The sequence below is a fragment of the Trichechus manatus genome, unplaced genomic scaffold, assembly GCF_000243295.1.
Source record: "Trichechus manatus latirostris isolate Lorelei unplaced genomic scaffold, TriManLat1.0 scaffold00073, whole genome shotgun sequence".
In the NCBI taxonomy this organism is placed as follows: Eukaryota; Metazoa; Chordata; class Mammalia; order Sirenia; family Trichechidae; genus Trichechus; species Trichechus manatus.
Window position 1 is genome coordinate 6,718,742 of NW_004444009.1, and position 13,484 is coordinate 6,732,225.

General features: G+C 45.0%; 1 protein-coding gene across 2 annotated transcripts in view; it reads left to right on the forward strand.

The window, feature by feature from the left end:
- The window catches only part of IGSF3 (immunoglobulin superfamily member 3), a 123,519-nt gene extending 111,081 nt beyond the window's left edge, over window positions 1-12,438 (forward strand). Inside the window, exons 9-11 of one of the 2 annotated variants that reach the window (XM_004380352.2) lie at window positions 2,687-3,094; window positions 7,845-8,309; window positions 10,369-12,438. In XM_004380352.2, the coding sequence (XP_004380409.1) occupies window positions 2,687-3,094; window positions 7,845-8,309; window positions 10,369-10,619 (1,124 nt within the window). In that variant the 3' untranslated portion in view covers window positions 10,620-12,438. The remainder of the gene's footprint in view (window positions 1-2,686; window positions 3,095-7,844; window positions 8,310-10,368) is intronic. The other variant, XM_023734883.1, reaches the window with a different exon arrangement.
- Window positions 12,439-13,484: the final 1,046 nt, after the last annotated feature.

The following is a 13,484-nucleotide window of genomic DNA, read 5'->3' on the forward strand; positions in this document are numbered from 1 at the left end:
GTCACTATGAGTCAGAATTGACTTGATGGCAATGGTTTTGGATTTTTTTTTATTTTTAGGTATCTTCACTGCTTGACTCTCAGGAGGCCTCAATAAATATTTGTTCAGGAATTGGATGAAGCCAGGTGTGGCCTGGCCCGTGCTGAGTGCAATGGGCCTACTCCCCTGCTTTTTCCAGGAACGCCATATTTCTAAACCGCCCCGATACAGGGGTTCTCAGGTGACGTTTGTGCTAACCCTTCTGCTGGTGCACTGAAAGGGAAGCTCTGGTCTCCAGTGATTCCTGTGAGCATTTCCAGTGGCTAGTCCTGACTTCAGGCCAGTCCTTGGAGCTTTTGGCAACTGAAGGTTATCATTAGACCCATAAAAGTTCTTTTTGGTTCCTATTCTTCCTCTCTGTTTTCAGTTCTGATTATTTTCTCTCCTGGGAGAAAACGATGTCCTCCACCCCCTGTTGTTTCTTCTTTAGTCATCTCTTGTCCTTTCCCTTTCTCCATTTGTGCCAAAACAGATTCCTAAAAAACCCAAAAACCAAGCCCGTTGCCATAAAGTTGATTTTGACTCATAGCAACCTCATGTGTTACAGAGTAGAACTGCTTCATAGGGTTTTCTTGGCTGTAATCTTTATGGAAACAGCAGATTGCTAGACCTTTCTTCCATGGCACCGCTGGGTGGCTTTGAACCATCAACCTTTAGGTTAGTAGCCCAGAGCAAACCATTTGCACCACCCAGGGACCTCAGTAGATTCTTAGTGGATCCTAAGTTTATCAAGGAGATTTCCTCATCCATAGACTTACATTAAGCTAATTGGGACAACACAAAAAGACTGTAAAAAAAATCCTTGTCAAAACACATTTAGTGAAATCTCTGTGGTGAATATTAACACTCTCATCGGAAAACTCACAGGGCACTGATTCAAACAACACATTTCTCAGTTTTAGTCGAGAGTTTTGGTTTGTATATTTTTTTGTTTTGGAATTTTTTGGGTTTTTTTTTTTTTTTTTTTTTTCTGCTTTTAGTTCTCCCCAACCCCCCTTTTTTTTTTTCCTAATGAGAAAGCATACCCTTGTATAAGAGTTTTTGGAAAATACAAAACAGCACAGACAGAGAAGAAGATAATAACTTTTTATCCTGGAGATAACCAGAGTTAACATCATCTCTCACCCCTCTTCCTCACTCGCCACTCTCTGATTCTGATTTATAGAGACCCTACAGGACAGAGTAGAACTGCCCCATAGGGTTTCCAAATAGCAGCTGGTGGATTTGAACTGCCAACCTTTTGGTTAGCAGCCTGAGTTCTTAACCACTGTGCAACCAGGGCTCCATATATCTATGTATCTATCTATCTATCTATCTATCTATCTATCTATCTATATATATGCATATATAGACATATATAAAATTTTTTAGGCTCCTATATATGTGTGTGTGTGTATGTGTGTGTGTGTGTGTGTGTATGCATGTATGCATATATATGTATACATATATCTCTCTATATAATATGTATATTATATAGAGAGACATATAATATATTTTGGAGCCCTGGTGGCATGGTGGTTAAGAGCTCAAGCTGCTAACCAAAGGCCAGCAGTTCGAATCCACCAGCCACTCCTTGGAAACTTTATAGGGCAGTTCTGCTTTGTCCTATAGGGTCACTATGAGTCAAAATCGACATGACAGCACACGACAGCAACATAATATATTTGAGGAAAATTGGTTGTTATAAATATATTTTCTGTTATTCTTTATTTTTTGACCTTTTAATTACAAAGATAATCATATGGATTGTAAAACATACTGACAGTATTGAAGTGTAGAAAGTTAAAAGTGAAAGAAAAGTGCCCCTCCCCCTTAAATGTTAGGGCTGTGTCTTTCCTGAGGCTCTTCTGTGCATTTACAGCTTTTCCATCTTTCTGGTCCAGGTAGTCTCATGAGGGGCCTTTTATGAAATTACCAATTTGCCATCATTAATGACACTTTTTAGCTGGAGGAGAATCTGTCTGGCCGAGTTTTCAGACCATCCACTTTCTTCGGTGTCAGTCTTTCTCTAACTTGACATCAGTTTTGTTCCCACCTTGAGAGGGAGCCAGCATGGTTTTTTTTTTTTTTGTTTTTTTTTGTTTTTTTTTAAGGAAAGTAAGAACTGTAACTCTTAGGGCCCACTTCTGAGCATGTTAAACTGGAATTCCTCCGCAGTCCTTTTGTGTTGATAGCCCAGCATATTCTAGCCGTCATCTGGTTAGTTTTAAAAGTTGACTCTTGATCTGAAAGTAGTTCTCCCCATGCCCCCCACCACCTCACGTCCACCCCCACCCCCCATAGCCACCCCCACCAGTCAGCCACACACCTCAGTGTCTGTTGTCATTTGGATGTGCGGTCATACACAGCTCATGCTTGTACTTCTCTAAGCATCTGAACAGAGGAGGCTTGTGAACTGGGGACAGCTGTCGCCGTCACATTTACCTCCTTGAAACCTAAGCATTCCAGACACGTGATCAAGGAACTCACAATGTTTTAGGGTGCTGCATCTGAGAAATATTTCTGCTAATTGAGTCTAGGCTGATGTCCCTGTGTATTTGGAAGGCACCTGTTTATCCACAGCACTGGTTCACCTGTGCTTAGAAAGGGTGTGTGCACATGGCTTATTGTCTTTCTGTCGCTGACATCTCTTTCCTCGCTGTTCCAGACGGCCGCCTGAAGCTCAGCCAAGCCCAGGGGAACCTGTCAGTGCTGGAGACCAAACAGGTGCAGCTAGAGTGCACAGTCCTGAACCGCACCAACATGGCTTCCCAGCTCGTAGTGGAGTGGTTTGTATGGAAACCCAACCACCCAGAGCGGGAGACAGTCGCCCGCCTGAGTCGGGAGGCTACCTTCCAGTATGGAGAGCAGGCAGCCAAGAACAACCTAAAGGGGCGACTACATTTGGAAAGTCCTTCCTCGGGCGTGTACCGGCTCTTCATCCAGAATGTGGCTGTGCAGGACAGTGGGACGTACAGCTGCCGCGTGGAGGAGTGGCTGCCCAGCCCCAGCGGCATGTGGTATAAACGGGCAGAGGACACTTCTGGGCAGACAGCTGTCACAGTAATGCGACCAGGTGAGGGTTACTGTTCCCCAAGCCTCCCCCGTTCAGTATTTCCACTTTAAGTGTAATAGTTTTTGCTCTGGATAAAACGACCTTTTATTAATTTATAGTCCCTAGGTGGTACAGAAGGAGCCCTAGTGGCACAATGGTTAAGTGCTCGGCTGCTAACTGATAGGTTGGTGGTTCCAACCCACCAGCCACTCTGTGGGAGAAAGATGTGGAAGCCTGCTTCTGTAAAGATTTACAGCCTTGAAAACCTTATGGGGCAGTTCCACTCTGTCGTATAGGGTTGCTATGAGTCCAAATTGACTTGATGGCAATGGGTTTTAATGGGTTGGGTGGTACAAACAGTTAATACACTCGGCTGCTAATCAAGAGGTTGGAGGTTCAAGCCCACCCAGAGGCACTGCTGAAGAAAGCCCTGGCAATCTGAAAAATCAGCCATTGAAACCCCTATGGAGCATAGTTCTACTCTAACACACATGAGATCACCATGAGTCGGAATCAACTTGACAACAGCTGGTGATGGTATTAATTAATAAGTTATCTGCAGTTAATTGTATGAGCATTCACATTATGCATTTGTATTCAAAATGGTCTTTTTATTTTCTTGGGAATGGAAAAGTGCACATCTGGCTTTGGCCTAAGGCGACTCTGTTTCTTAACTAGAGTAAAATCTGGCATTGAATTATTCCAGAGCATAGGATATTTCTTTTTAAACAATACATCCCAATTTGGGCATGTGGTGGTTATAACAAAAATCCTGAAACAATAGCCATGTGCTTCAAAAAATTAGGCCTTATTAATTGTGGATTTTCAGGGAGAAAGAACTGATGCACATATTGATGCACATGCTTTAAAATAGAAGAAAAAGAATTATCTGAAGCCTTCACTCTAACATCCTAATAATTTTTATTGGTGCTAATGACTCTTCTGTGTGGCCCTTTGCTTTTCTTTATTTTTGTGTCTAAAATGCCTAAATGTATGTAATTACTACGTCTAATCACTGTTACGCATGTAAATGTAATTAAAAGCCAAGGTGTGCATGCAGGAGTCCCATGTCCTTCACGGAATCACAACATTATTCATCCATAACAGAGCCAGAAGTCAATGTCTCTCGAAGGACACTGAGCATAAATGAATTTGTGACCTACATCAGTACGAACTCTTTTTTTCCTGAGCATCCTGATGTTCAAATTTGTTGTCTTTGGTACCATTAGAATTTTTCATGATGTTTCATGTTTGAGTAGAACAGATCTGTTCGCTGGTGGAGCGCTAGAGCTTTGCAGTTGTGCCACATCAGGGAACACACACCTGTGAGGAGAATACACCCTTTGTTACAGGAAAGGGGCCGTGCTGGTGCGGCTCAGACCACGCACTGTCACCCTTGTGGGTCTCGCCTAAACTGGAGGGGAAATCACCTCTGCTTGAGTTACTCATATTTCCCATGAGCTGAACAAAGACCTCAACACACCCAGGGCCTTTTTTTTTTCTTTTGCATTTGTCCTTTTTTTTCCTTTCTGCCTTGCCTAGAAACTGCTGCTCCCCTCCCCGCCAAAGGTAAAATTATAGAGATATGGGAACCCAGCCTCCTCCTCCCCCAACTCCCACCCCTTTTGCAGATCACCAATCTGAAGACCCCAGGTGGAGTGGAAGGAGACAGACATTTACCGAGTGCCAGCTAGATCCCAGCCACAGATGGGAGCTTCTTGCTCAGTCCTCACAACAGCCTGAATGGTAGATGTTTCTGTCCTCTTTTACTAACGAAGCCTGAAGAATAAATGCCACACAGCTAGTAAGAGCAGGCGGGCATGGTCACCCAAGTTTCCTTCCCACCGCATACTCCCAGCATGGCCCTCAAACCTGTGTGTCCAACTCTGTCAACCCCCCCTTCCTTTCTCCTTCCCTCCCTTCCTTATTTTCTGATTATATAATTTGATCAAGCTAATTATAAAACATTTGGAAAACAGAAAAGTATAGTAAGGAAAAGAAAAATCATCTATAATCTCACATCTACAAATATCCACTATTAATAATTTGGTATCTATTCTTTGGTCTTTACCTTATGTATTCATATTCTCTGTGTTCCTGTGTCCCTCTCTCTAAATGAAGTTAAGATCTCACTTTTATGTGATATTTGTTTCCCACTCAACCTTTTGTGAGCATTTTTCCATGTCATTCAAAGCATTTTCATAACCACCATTTTCACCAGGGAAGGAGCCCTTGTGGTGCAGTGGTTAAGCGGTTGGCTGCTAACCGAAAGATTGGCAGCTTGAACCCACTAGCCGCTCTGCAGGAGAAAGATGTGGCAGTCTGATTCTGTCAGCCTTGGAAACCCTGTGGGGCAGTTCTGCTCTGTCCTGTAGGGTCACTATAAGTAGGATTGACTCGATGGCAGCGGGTTTTTTTTTTTTTTTGGTTGCATAATATTCATTTTTTGGATATACTTCCAAAGATTTTTTTTCCTGAGATAGATGTTGAATATAGGGAAGATTTGAAATAATATAACTCCAAGAGTTGTGTTAAGAAAATAATCACCTGCTGAATAGGGTCAACAATTTACTACGGTATAAAACATGAGATGTAGGGCTCCTTCCCTCAGTGAGGTTGTAACTGAGTAGATTAGTAGCTGTGTTTTGCTGAGACAACTGGGGAAGAGGAACAACCACATTCATCACACCCAGACCTGGAATCGGTGGTCAAGGTAATAACTGTGGGAGCTGTTAGCATAATGTGGAGGAGAGAGGCAGACAAACTCCTTTCTTGTGACTCATGCTTAGGAAAGGAAAGGGTGTTAAAATCTGAACAGGGAGGAGGGCTGTCTATTCTAGAAGGGGACAGACACAGGGACGTAAGTTGGTAGAGAGGTGTATTGAGGGGGTGGGAGGTTCTAGGAGGGTAGAAATTCATTTTATTCAGAAAACTTGGATTGAGTCAGTAATGCAGACAAGGCACTTATAGGGGTTAGGGACAAACTGTAAGCAGGTAGATGAGAAGGCAAAGGGAGAGTAGATGGAGGAGGGGCCCGCCTAGGGGAGCTGCGTGTCTGATGAGGTCTCTGACCATCTTCCTACCTCACTGTGATGGATTCCATCTTGTCACATTACCCATAGCCACCTCCTCTGACGCATTAGCTAGTCACCAAGAGCTTTGGGACACTGGCTTAGACTCTGGAGGACGAATAAAAGCACCCTAGACCACCCCAATCCATCATATAGCTCTCTCATGGCTTTAGGGGTAACATATCAGCCTGCTCTGTGGAGGGATAAGCAATGAGTGGGGGAGTCTGAGTCACCTGTGAACTGATTCAATATTCTCTGTCCTGCGGTTCTCTACCCTCCAGTGTATTCTCTTCCCTGTGAGAGCCGGGTTGATGCTTTGCCCGCTAGCTGCAGGTGGTTACTAAATCGAGATTCCAGTGCATGCTGAGATTCAGATAGGCCATGGGTGATGCGGAAGGGCTTGGCAGAGCCCCCACAAAAGCACTGGGAGCTCCAGCTTTGTGTTCACCTGGGAGCGACATTAAGCCAGTTCACTAGAAACCCAGGACACTGCTTGGGAAATGCTCCTTGTTGGTCTTCATCAAAGTAGACTCTGACTTGATGTCTACTTTTGTTGATGTTACATTGGCATCATTCGGGAAAGTTTTAGGAACAGAGCCAAAGGGAGGCCTTTTAGGAGCGAGGGAGTGAGTTATTTGTGTATAACATACATCAGTGAGCAAAAAAGAGAGAGCAAAAGAGCAAGAGAGAGAGAGACAGTGAGCAAGAAAGAAAGAGATTCCAGCCTGTCTGGTGGTGTGTGTATGTGAGAGGTGACTCACATGGAGGACTACCTTTCAGTGGCTACTCTGTCTCCCTCCTGTGTCATGAGGACACTGTCCAGGGAGGCCCATGCTACATCCTCCTGAGAGGTTCATGCTCTGAGTAAGGGCCCTGTCTGGGTTCATTGCTTGTCATTTGGCTTAGGTCCCTGGAGAGAGAATGTACGTCCTTGGCATTCACTGTGACTTGCACAACCATCTATGCGCACACAGTTATTCATATGCTATCAAAGGGCTTACAGTGAAAATAAGTGTCCCTCCCTCCTCAGATCCCCATAAGCAGCCACATTACCAGCGTCTTGTATGTTCTTCCCCAGATAGTCCACGGAAATATAACAGATATGTATGCATGATTAAAATATGTTTTCTTCCTGCACAGTGATAGCATGGAGTACATACTGTTCCATACCTTAACAGATTTTCTTGAGTCTCCTTCCACGTCTCTGCACGTAGTGCAGCCTCATTTTTTTCCACGTTGTTGCTGTTGTTCGCTGTCATTGAATCGGCCCCCACCTCATGGCCATATGCACAAGGGAACAAAACGCTTCCCTGTCCTACGTCATCCCCATGATCAATTGTAGATCAGACCATTTCCATAGGGTTTTCCTTGGCTGATTTTCAGAAGTAGCTCACCAGGGCTTCTTAGTCTGGAAGCTGTGCTGAAACCTGTTCAGCATCATAGCAACACGCTAGCCTCCACTGACAGACAGGCGGTGGCTGTGCATGAGGTGCACTGGCTGGAAATCAAAGCCGGGTCTCCCGCGTGGAAGGTGAGAAGTCTACTGCTGAATCACTACTGAGCCATACTCTTTTCCACAGATGCATAGCATTCCACTGTATGGATATTATTACATGTATTTAGTCATGGACATTTAGGTTGTCTTGAGAAAAGAAATTAAGCAGCCACTTCACCCTTCTGTGTCCCTGGTTCTCCCCCAGATGCTGCCCTGCAGGTGGATACAGTGGTCCCCAACGCCACGGTGGCAGAGAAAGCAGCCTTCCAGCTGGACTGCAGCATTGTGTCTCGCTCAAGCCAGGATTCCCGCTTTGCTGTGGCCTGGTATTCCCTGAGGACTAAAGCTGGAGGGCAAAGGGGCAGCCCTGGCCTGGGAGAAGAAGAAGAAGAAGGGGAGGAGGAAGAGGAGACCCCAGCAGAGCGGACGGCCCTGCTGAGCGTGGGCCCAGATGCTGTCTTTGGCCCAGAGGGCAGCCCCTGGGAGGGCAGGCTTCGCTTCCAGAGGCTCTCCCCACTGCTCTACCGGCTCACGGTGCTGCAAGCAAGCCCCCGTGACACGGGTAACTACTCCTGCCGCGTGGAGGAGTGGCTGCCCAGCCCGCAGAAAGAGTGGTACCGGCTGACAGAGGAGGAGTCAGCCCCCATCGGCATCCGTGTCCTGGACACAAGTGAGTTTTTCCCCTTTATGGAGAAAAGATGTCACTGTTGATTCCAAGTATGTCTGGGAAATAAATTCAGAGCTTGACTCTGGGTTCATAAGCAGTTTTCTTAACTATCGTGGGCATTTGTTAGTAGGATTTGGACTGTGGTTGGATTTGACATACCAGTGGCCAGTTCATGTAATTGACCCTTGATTAGCCATGCAAAAAATAGGGATAGGAATGAAAATTATAATATACCATGTAATCTTTATAATAAACTTGACGTTCTTCCAGATTCTACTTTGGTAAGACTTCATTATACAAGCATAGTGTTAGATGGTACTTTGTTACTCTTTAGGATGTGGAACCTAATTTCTCTTTAGTAAATTAACAAGTGTTTCAAACTCATAAAAAGGAAGGAAAGAAATGAAACCGTAGTACCCCACTGTCACTCTCTCAAACTCTGGGGTCATTTTGCCCCATGTTTTGTTTTGGAGTGTGACTCGGGGGTTTCAGTGGGTTTTGCATGGTCAGTTGGGAAGACCATCCTAAACTCCATTGCCATCAAGTCAATTCCGACTCATAGCAACCCTATAGGACAGAGTAGAACTGCCCCACAGGGTTTCCAAGGAGTGGCTGGTGGATTTGAACTGCTGATCTTTTGGTTAGCAGCCGAGTTCTTACCCACTGTGCCATCAGGGCTCCAAGACCATCCTAGTAACGTTACAAAAGAGCTGCAAAGAGCGTAGCTGCAGTCCAGCTCGCCATCCAGTGCTGCTACAGAATGACTCAGAACTCAAGAGTTTTCATCATACTGAGGGACTTTAATGGTGAACAGAGATTGGAGGAAGTATTTGCTGTCCTGAATTATCTCTTCTAACAAGGCACACTTTTGGTTGGCCTTCTGTCAGAATGTGGAATATATCAGACTAAAAATGGTGCTTATTATAGTTAAATTAGCCCATCATGTAGAGATAATTTTTTTGCTAGAACTTTCAGCTTCTTTTAGGTTCAGACGCTCAAACGTTTTACCCAATAATCTTGGTTCGAGTTTTGTCAACACTTCTTTTCCTTGATCTCCTCCTGTTTACACTGTATTAGATAGAACTAGATGAAGTTGAGTTTTGTAGGTCAGATGTGGTTGTCTCTGAGCAATCTCACATACATCAGAAACCTAGTAAGTGTAAGTGGCTGTTAAGTTTTCTTAAAACTACTGATGAACAATAGCTATATAGTAAGAAGGAAGGCAGGTAAAAGCTAAACCATACGCACAGACAACTAACAATCTACTGAATAACCTACTGTAAAAAAGTTAAAAGGAAGGTGTTTAGGCCACATTGCCCATTGTGGCCGTCTATATTTATTAAGCTTTAAATAGAGCATAGAGACCATCATCAGCCTTACTTTACAGAGAAAAACGTAGGTTCCCCTAGGCTGGGCATCTGCTGAAGTCTAGTAAGTCATAACACATCCTTGACCTGGGTCTTTAGATGCCTGGTTTCTTTCTCCTCCATGTCTAGGTATAACTAACACCATGTTCTGTGCAGCCACAGGCACACTGTGGATATATGAAAATGGTCAATAGTGACATTTTAATTGATAACATTAATCAAGAAACTATCATTTCTGGTAAGATGGCTCTTAGAAGCTGGGGAAGATGGTACATGTAATTTTCTCAGAGAAGGACGTTTGTAGCAGAGCTGAGTACAAAGGGACACAAAACCTAACTGTGCAGGAGGTTCAGACTGAACTGGAGTCAGCTTCTTTATCATCATAGATGCAGTTGAGTTCACAATCAATAAACTACGTTTTATTATGTGGCTTTCCAAGCAGTAATAATGGATCACAATGGAAAATGGAAGCATTGCTTTGTTTGAGCTTCCAACTGTGTTTGAACTGGAAGAGGGGATGTTGTGGTGAGAATAAGAAGTGTAACCTCCCCACCATAGTGGTAGTAGGAAAGGCAGGGCGGGTGCAGGAGCTCTGAAGGTGGCCTCCGTTGGGCTGGGCAAGGTCTTCAGGAACAAAGGTCGACCATCCAGTTTCTCAGCCCTCATTGTCTTATCTCTCTCATGGTCCTTTTCAGGTTCCACCCTCCAGTCCATAATCTGCTCCAATGACGCGCTCTTCTACTTCATCTTCTTCTACCCCTTCCCCATCTTTGGCATCCTTATCATCACCATCCTGCTGGTACGCTTCAAGAGCCGGAACTCCAGCAAGAACTCCGACGGGAAGAATGGGGTACCCCTGCTGTGGATCAAAGAACCACATCTCAACTACTCCCCCACCTGCCTGGAGCCCCCTGTGCTCAGTATCCACCCAGGAGCCATAGACTAAGTAGGAAGCCGCAACGGACGTTGGCCATGGAGGAGCTGGGGCTCTCCCTCGCTGCCTCTTTCTCTTGATTGGAGAGTTGGCAGCACCCAAACTCTGGAGTGCCCTTGCAGAAGATGGTCAGACTGGAGAAGTTTCTCAAGTTCCCGATCAGTTACAGAGACAGGCTGCCTTCAGCTGGCAGTCTTGGTTGGTTAGCTATTTGCGCGCAAATACCGTGGTGTTGCCGTTATAGGTTTCTTGTTTTTTGTTTCTTGTAATGTAGTGAGTAGCTCCAGGTGCCACGTCTACTCATGGATTTATATAGTATTCTCAGCTAGATGTTACAGGGGTTCTTATTCTTTGTAATGTACTCTTTTTAAAGCCCTTTGGTTTACCCCTTTTGGATTTTGTAATGCTATGGACAATCTCTTACATACAACCGATTGCAAAAGGAAGGATGAACTTTATAGCGACAAAGAATCACTTCCAAGACATTTTGTTTTTGCACTCTTGAAAATGCCACCGATGGATCAAAACACACCCAAACATTTTTTACTTTTCGTAACGAGACTTGAATATTGTGTGTAGCGTGGGCCCAATTTGTATTTTATCTTTTCTCTCAGCCGGAGTTGTTGGAACCACTTTGTAGTCAAGATGAAAGCATTGAATTTTGCTTCAAAGATCTGTGTGTGTGCAAGCGCAATCCTGCATAACCCCATTAGGAGTAGATAGTGCTGGCCAGCCTGTCTGTCCAGGAGGCAAAGAAGGCTTCATCCCAACCTTGCCAAAAAATAAGAAAACTTTCTCAGAGAATAGGTCAAAAGCACCAAACAGCACACAGTTTATAAGCTAAAGTGGGCCGAGGGCTGATTTTAGCAGCTACTGACTTTCAGATTGATCAAAGCAAGTGATTAGAGAAGAAAGCTGGTGTTGGTTTGCTTGGTTCTGCAAGGGCAGTTGCTCACTGATAACTGTGGGCACGTGGGCTTTGTCTTCAGGTGCTTTGCCAAACTCTTAAGTGCGCAGTGAGCCAGAGGTGGGACAGTACTGAGCTGAGCGCATGGGACTGAAGCAGCCACATACACACCCAGAGGAGGGCACTGGGGTGGCCGCAGTTCAGCCTGCAGAAAAGTGTGATGGTGAGGCATGGGAGGGGGATTTCCAGGGCCTGGCATTGGAGAGTGGGGAGAAGTAACTACCTCCCTGGACGAATGAAGACTGGATTTTGCTTCCTCCTTCCAATTAGATTTTCCTCAAAAACATTAACATCTTCCTTATTCATCATTTGTCTCTTGCCATGTCTCACTGCCATAAAAATATCGGACTAGGGGAGGTCTAGACTCAGTCCCTTGGTAATCCTTTCGCCTTACAGCCTCTCCACAGAAAGTGATCATGTGGCATTGTCTGTGGAGTTTTTTCTTTCCCTTTCTTGGATCTTGTGTGTGGTTTTAGGTTACTTGGTTGTTCATTGTTATGGTGGCTTTTTAATTTTAGTGTCCCTTAAACCCAACAGGGCCAGTACCACCCCCGTTATTTTACACTACTGGACAAGGTGCTTGGCTACTTGGGAGCAGTGTCAGCTGTTCACCCCATGGCGACGTTTTATGCTCTTGTTTTCCCACATTTTGCTGGCTAATAGTGCACTCTCCCTTCCTTTGTGAATTTGCATGAATCCCAAGAGGGCTCCCAATTTTGAAAAAGCCACCATGGATTCTGTAACTGAACAGACTCCAGGGTAAGCTGTGGGACTCCCCCAGCCATGTGGGTCCTGATCCTTATCGTTGTTGGGTGCTGTTGAGTCGATTCTGACTCTTAGCAACCCAACGTGACAGAGTAGAACTGCCCCGTAGAGTTTTCTAGGCTGTGATCTTTATGAGAACAGATCACCAGGTCTTTCTCCTGTGGAGCTGCTGGGTGAGTTCGAACTGCTGGCCTTTCAGTTAGCAGCCCAGCGTTAACCGTTTGTGCCACCGGGATTCCTCTGATCCTTATTAGGGGTCTGAATGTGTGCAGGTGCTTGGGGTGCTCACTGCATGCTTGACTGAGACACAGCTGACGGGACACCAGGTGATTGCTCAGCCACCATTTTCTGACAGGCTTATGTAGCCCTGCCTCTTTTTCTTCCAGATACTCCAGTACTATGCTGTGAAACAAGGAGTGGGCACCGCCACCTTAATCCTGCTGGTACCTAACACGCTCATTCTCATTTATTATGCTGCATCAACATGTTCAAGGTGCCGAATTGGCTCAGTCATGAGGGAAGTGAGCAGTCTTTGCCCCGTTTTTTCATTTCAGGGGTGTGGGCTTCCAGTGAGGAAGAGCTGACTCCTCATTTTCAGACTGAATCAGGGAGAGAAGATGACGTACTTTTCCTTTGTCTGAATGGAAAGATGCCAGAGGGCTGGATGGGGCTGGGAAGTGTAATTAAGATTTGCATTGTATTGGTTTACGGTTGTAGAAAAGGAGTTGCTGCACATAATTAAATACGTGAAGCAGCTGCAGGAAATTTGAAAGGAAAAAAGCAACCGAAGCCAGTATTTTAATAATTGCTGTTTTCTGTGTATTTTCTATTGGACTGGGGATACCGCATCAAAGGTTGAGCTTTTTCAGCTTTCTGTGAAAAGCCCCTGGACCTTCTTTCTTTGGCCATCTGAGTGGAAATGGAATGTGTCGGATGCATAGTGATTGTGCCCTCCAGTGGCTGTGTGACCTCATTGCAGTTGCCTACTGGAGCTTTAGCCCTCTAGAGCCAGGAGAGGAAAACTGCTGAGCACCCTCTTGGCTTATCTATGTCTACGATGTTGCATTTATACAAACTACACTGTGCTAGGCCCATTCCAGGACATAGATTTTACTACACCCTCTTTCACCAGGGTGTGTCTGTAA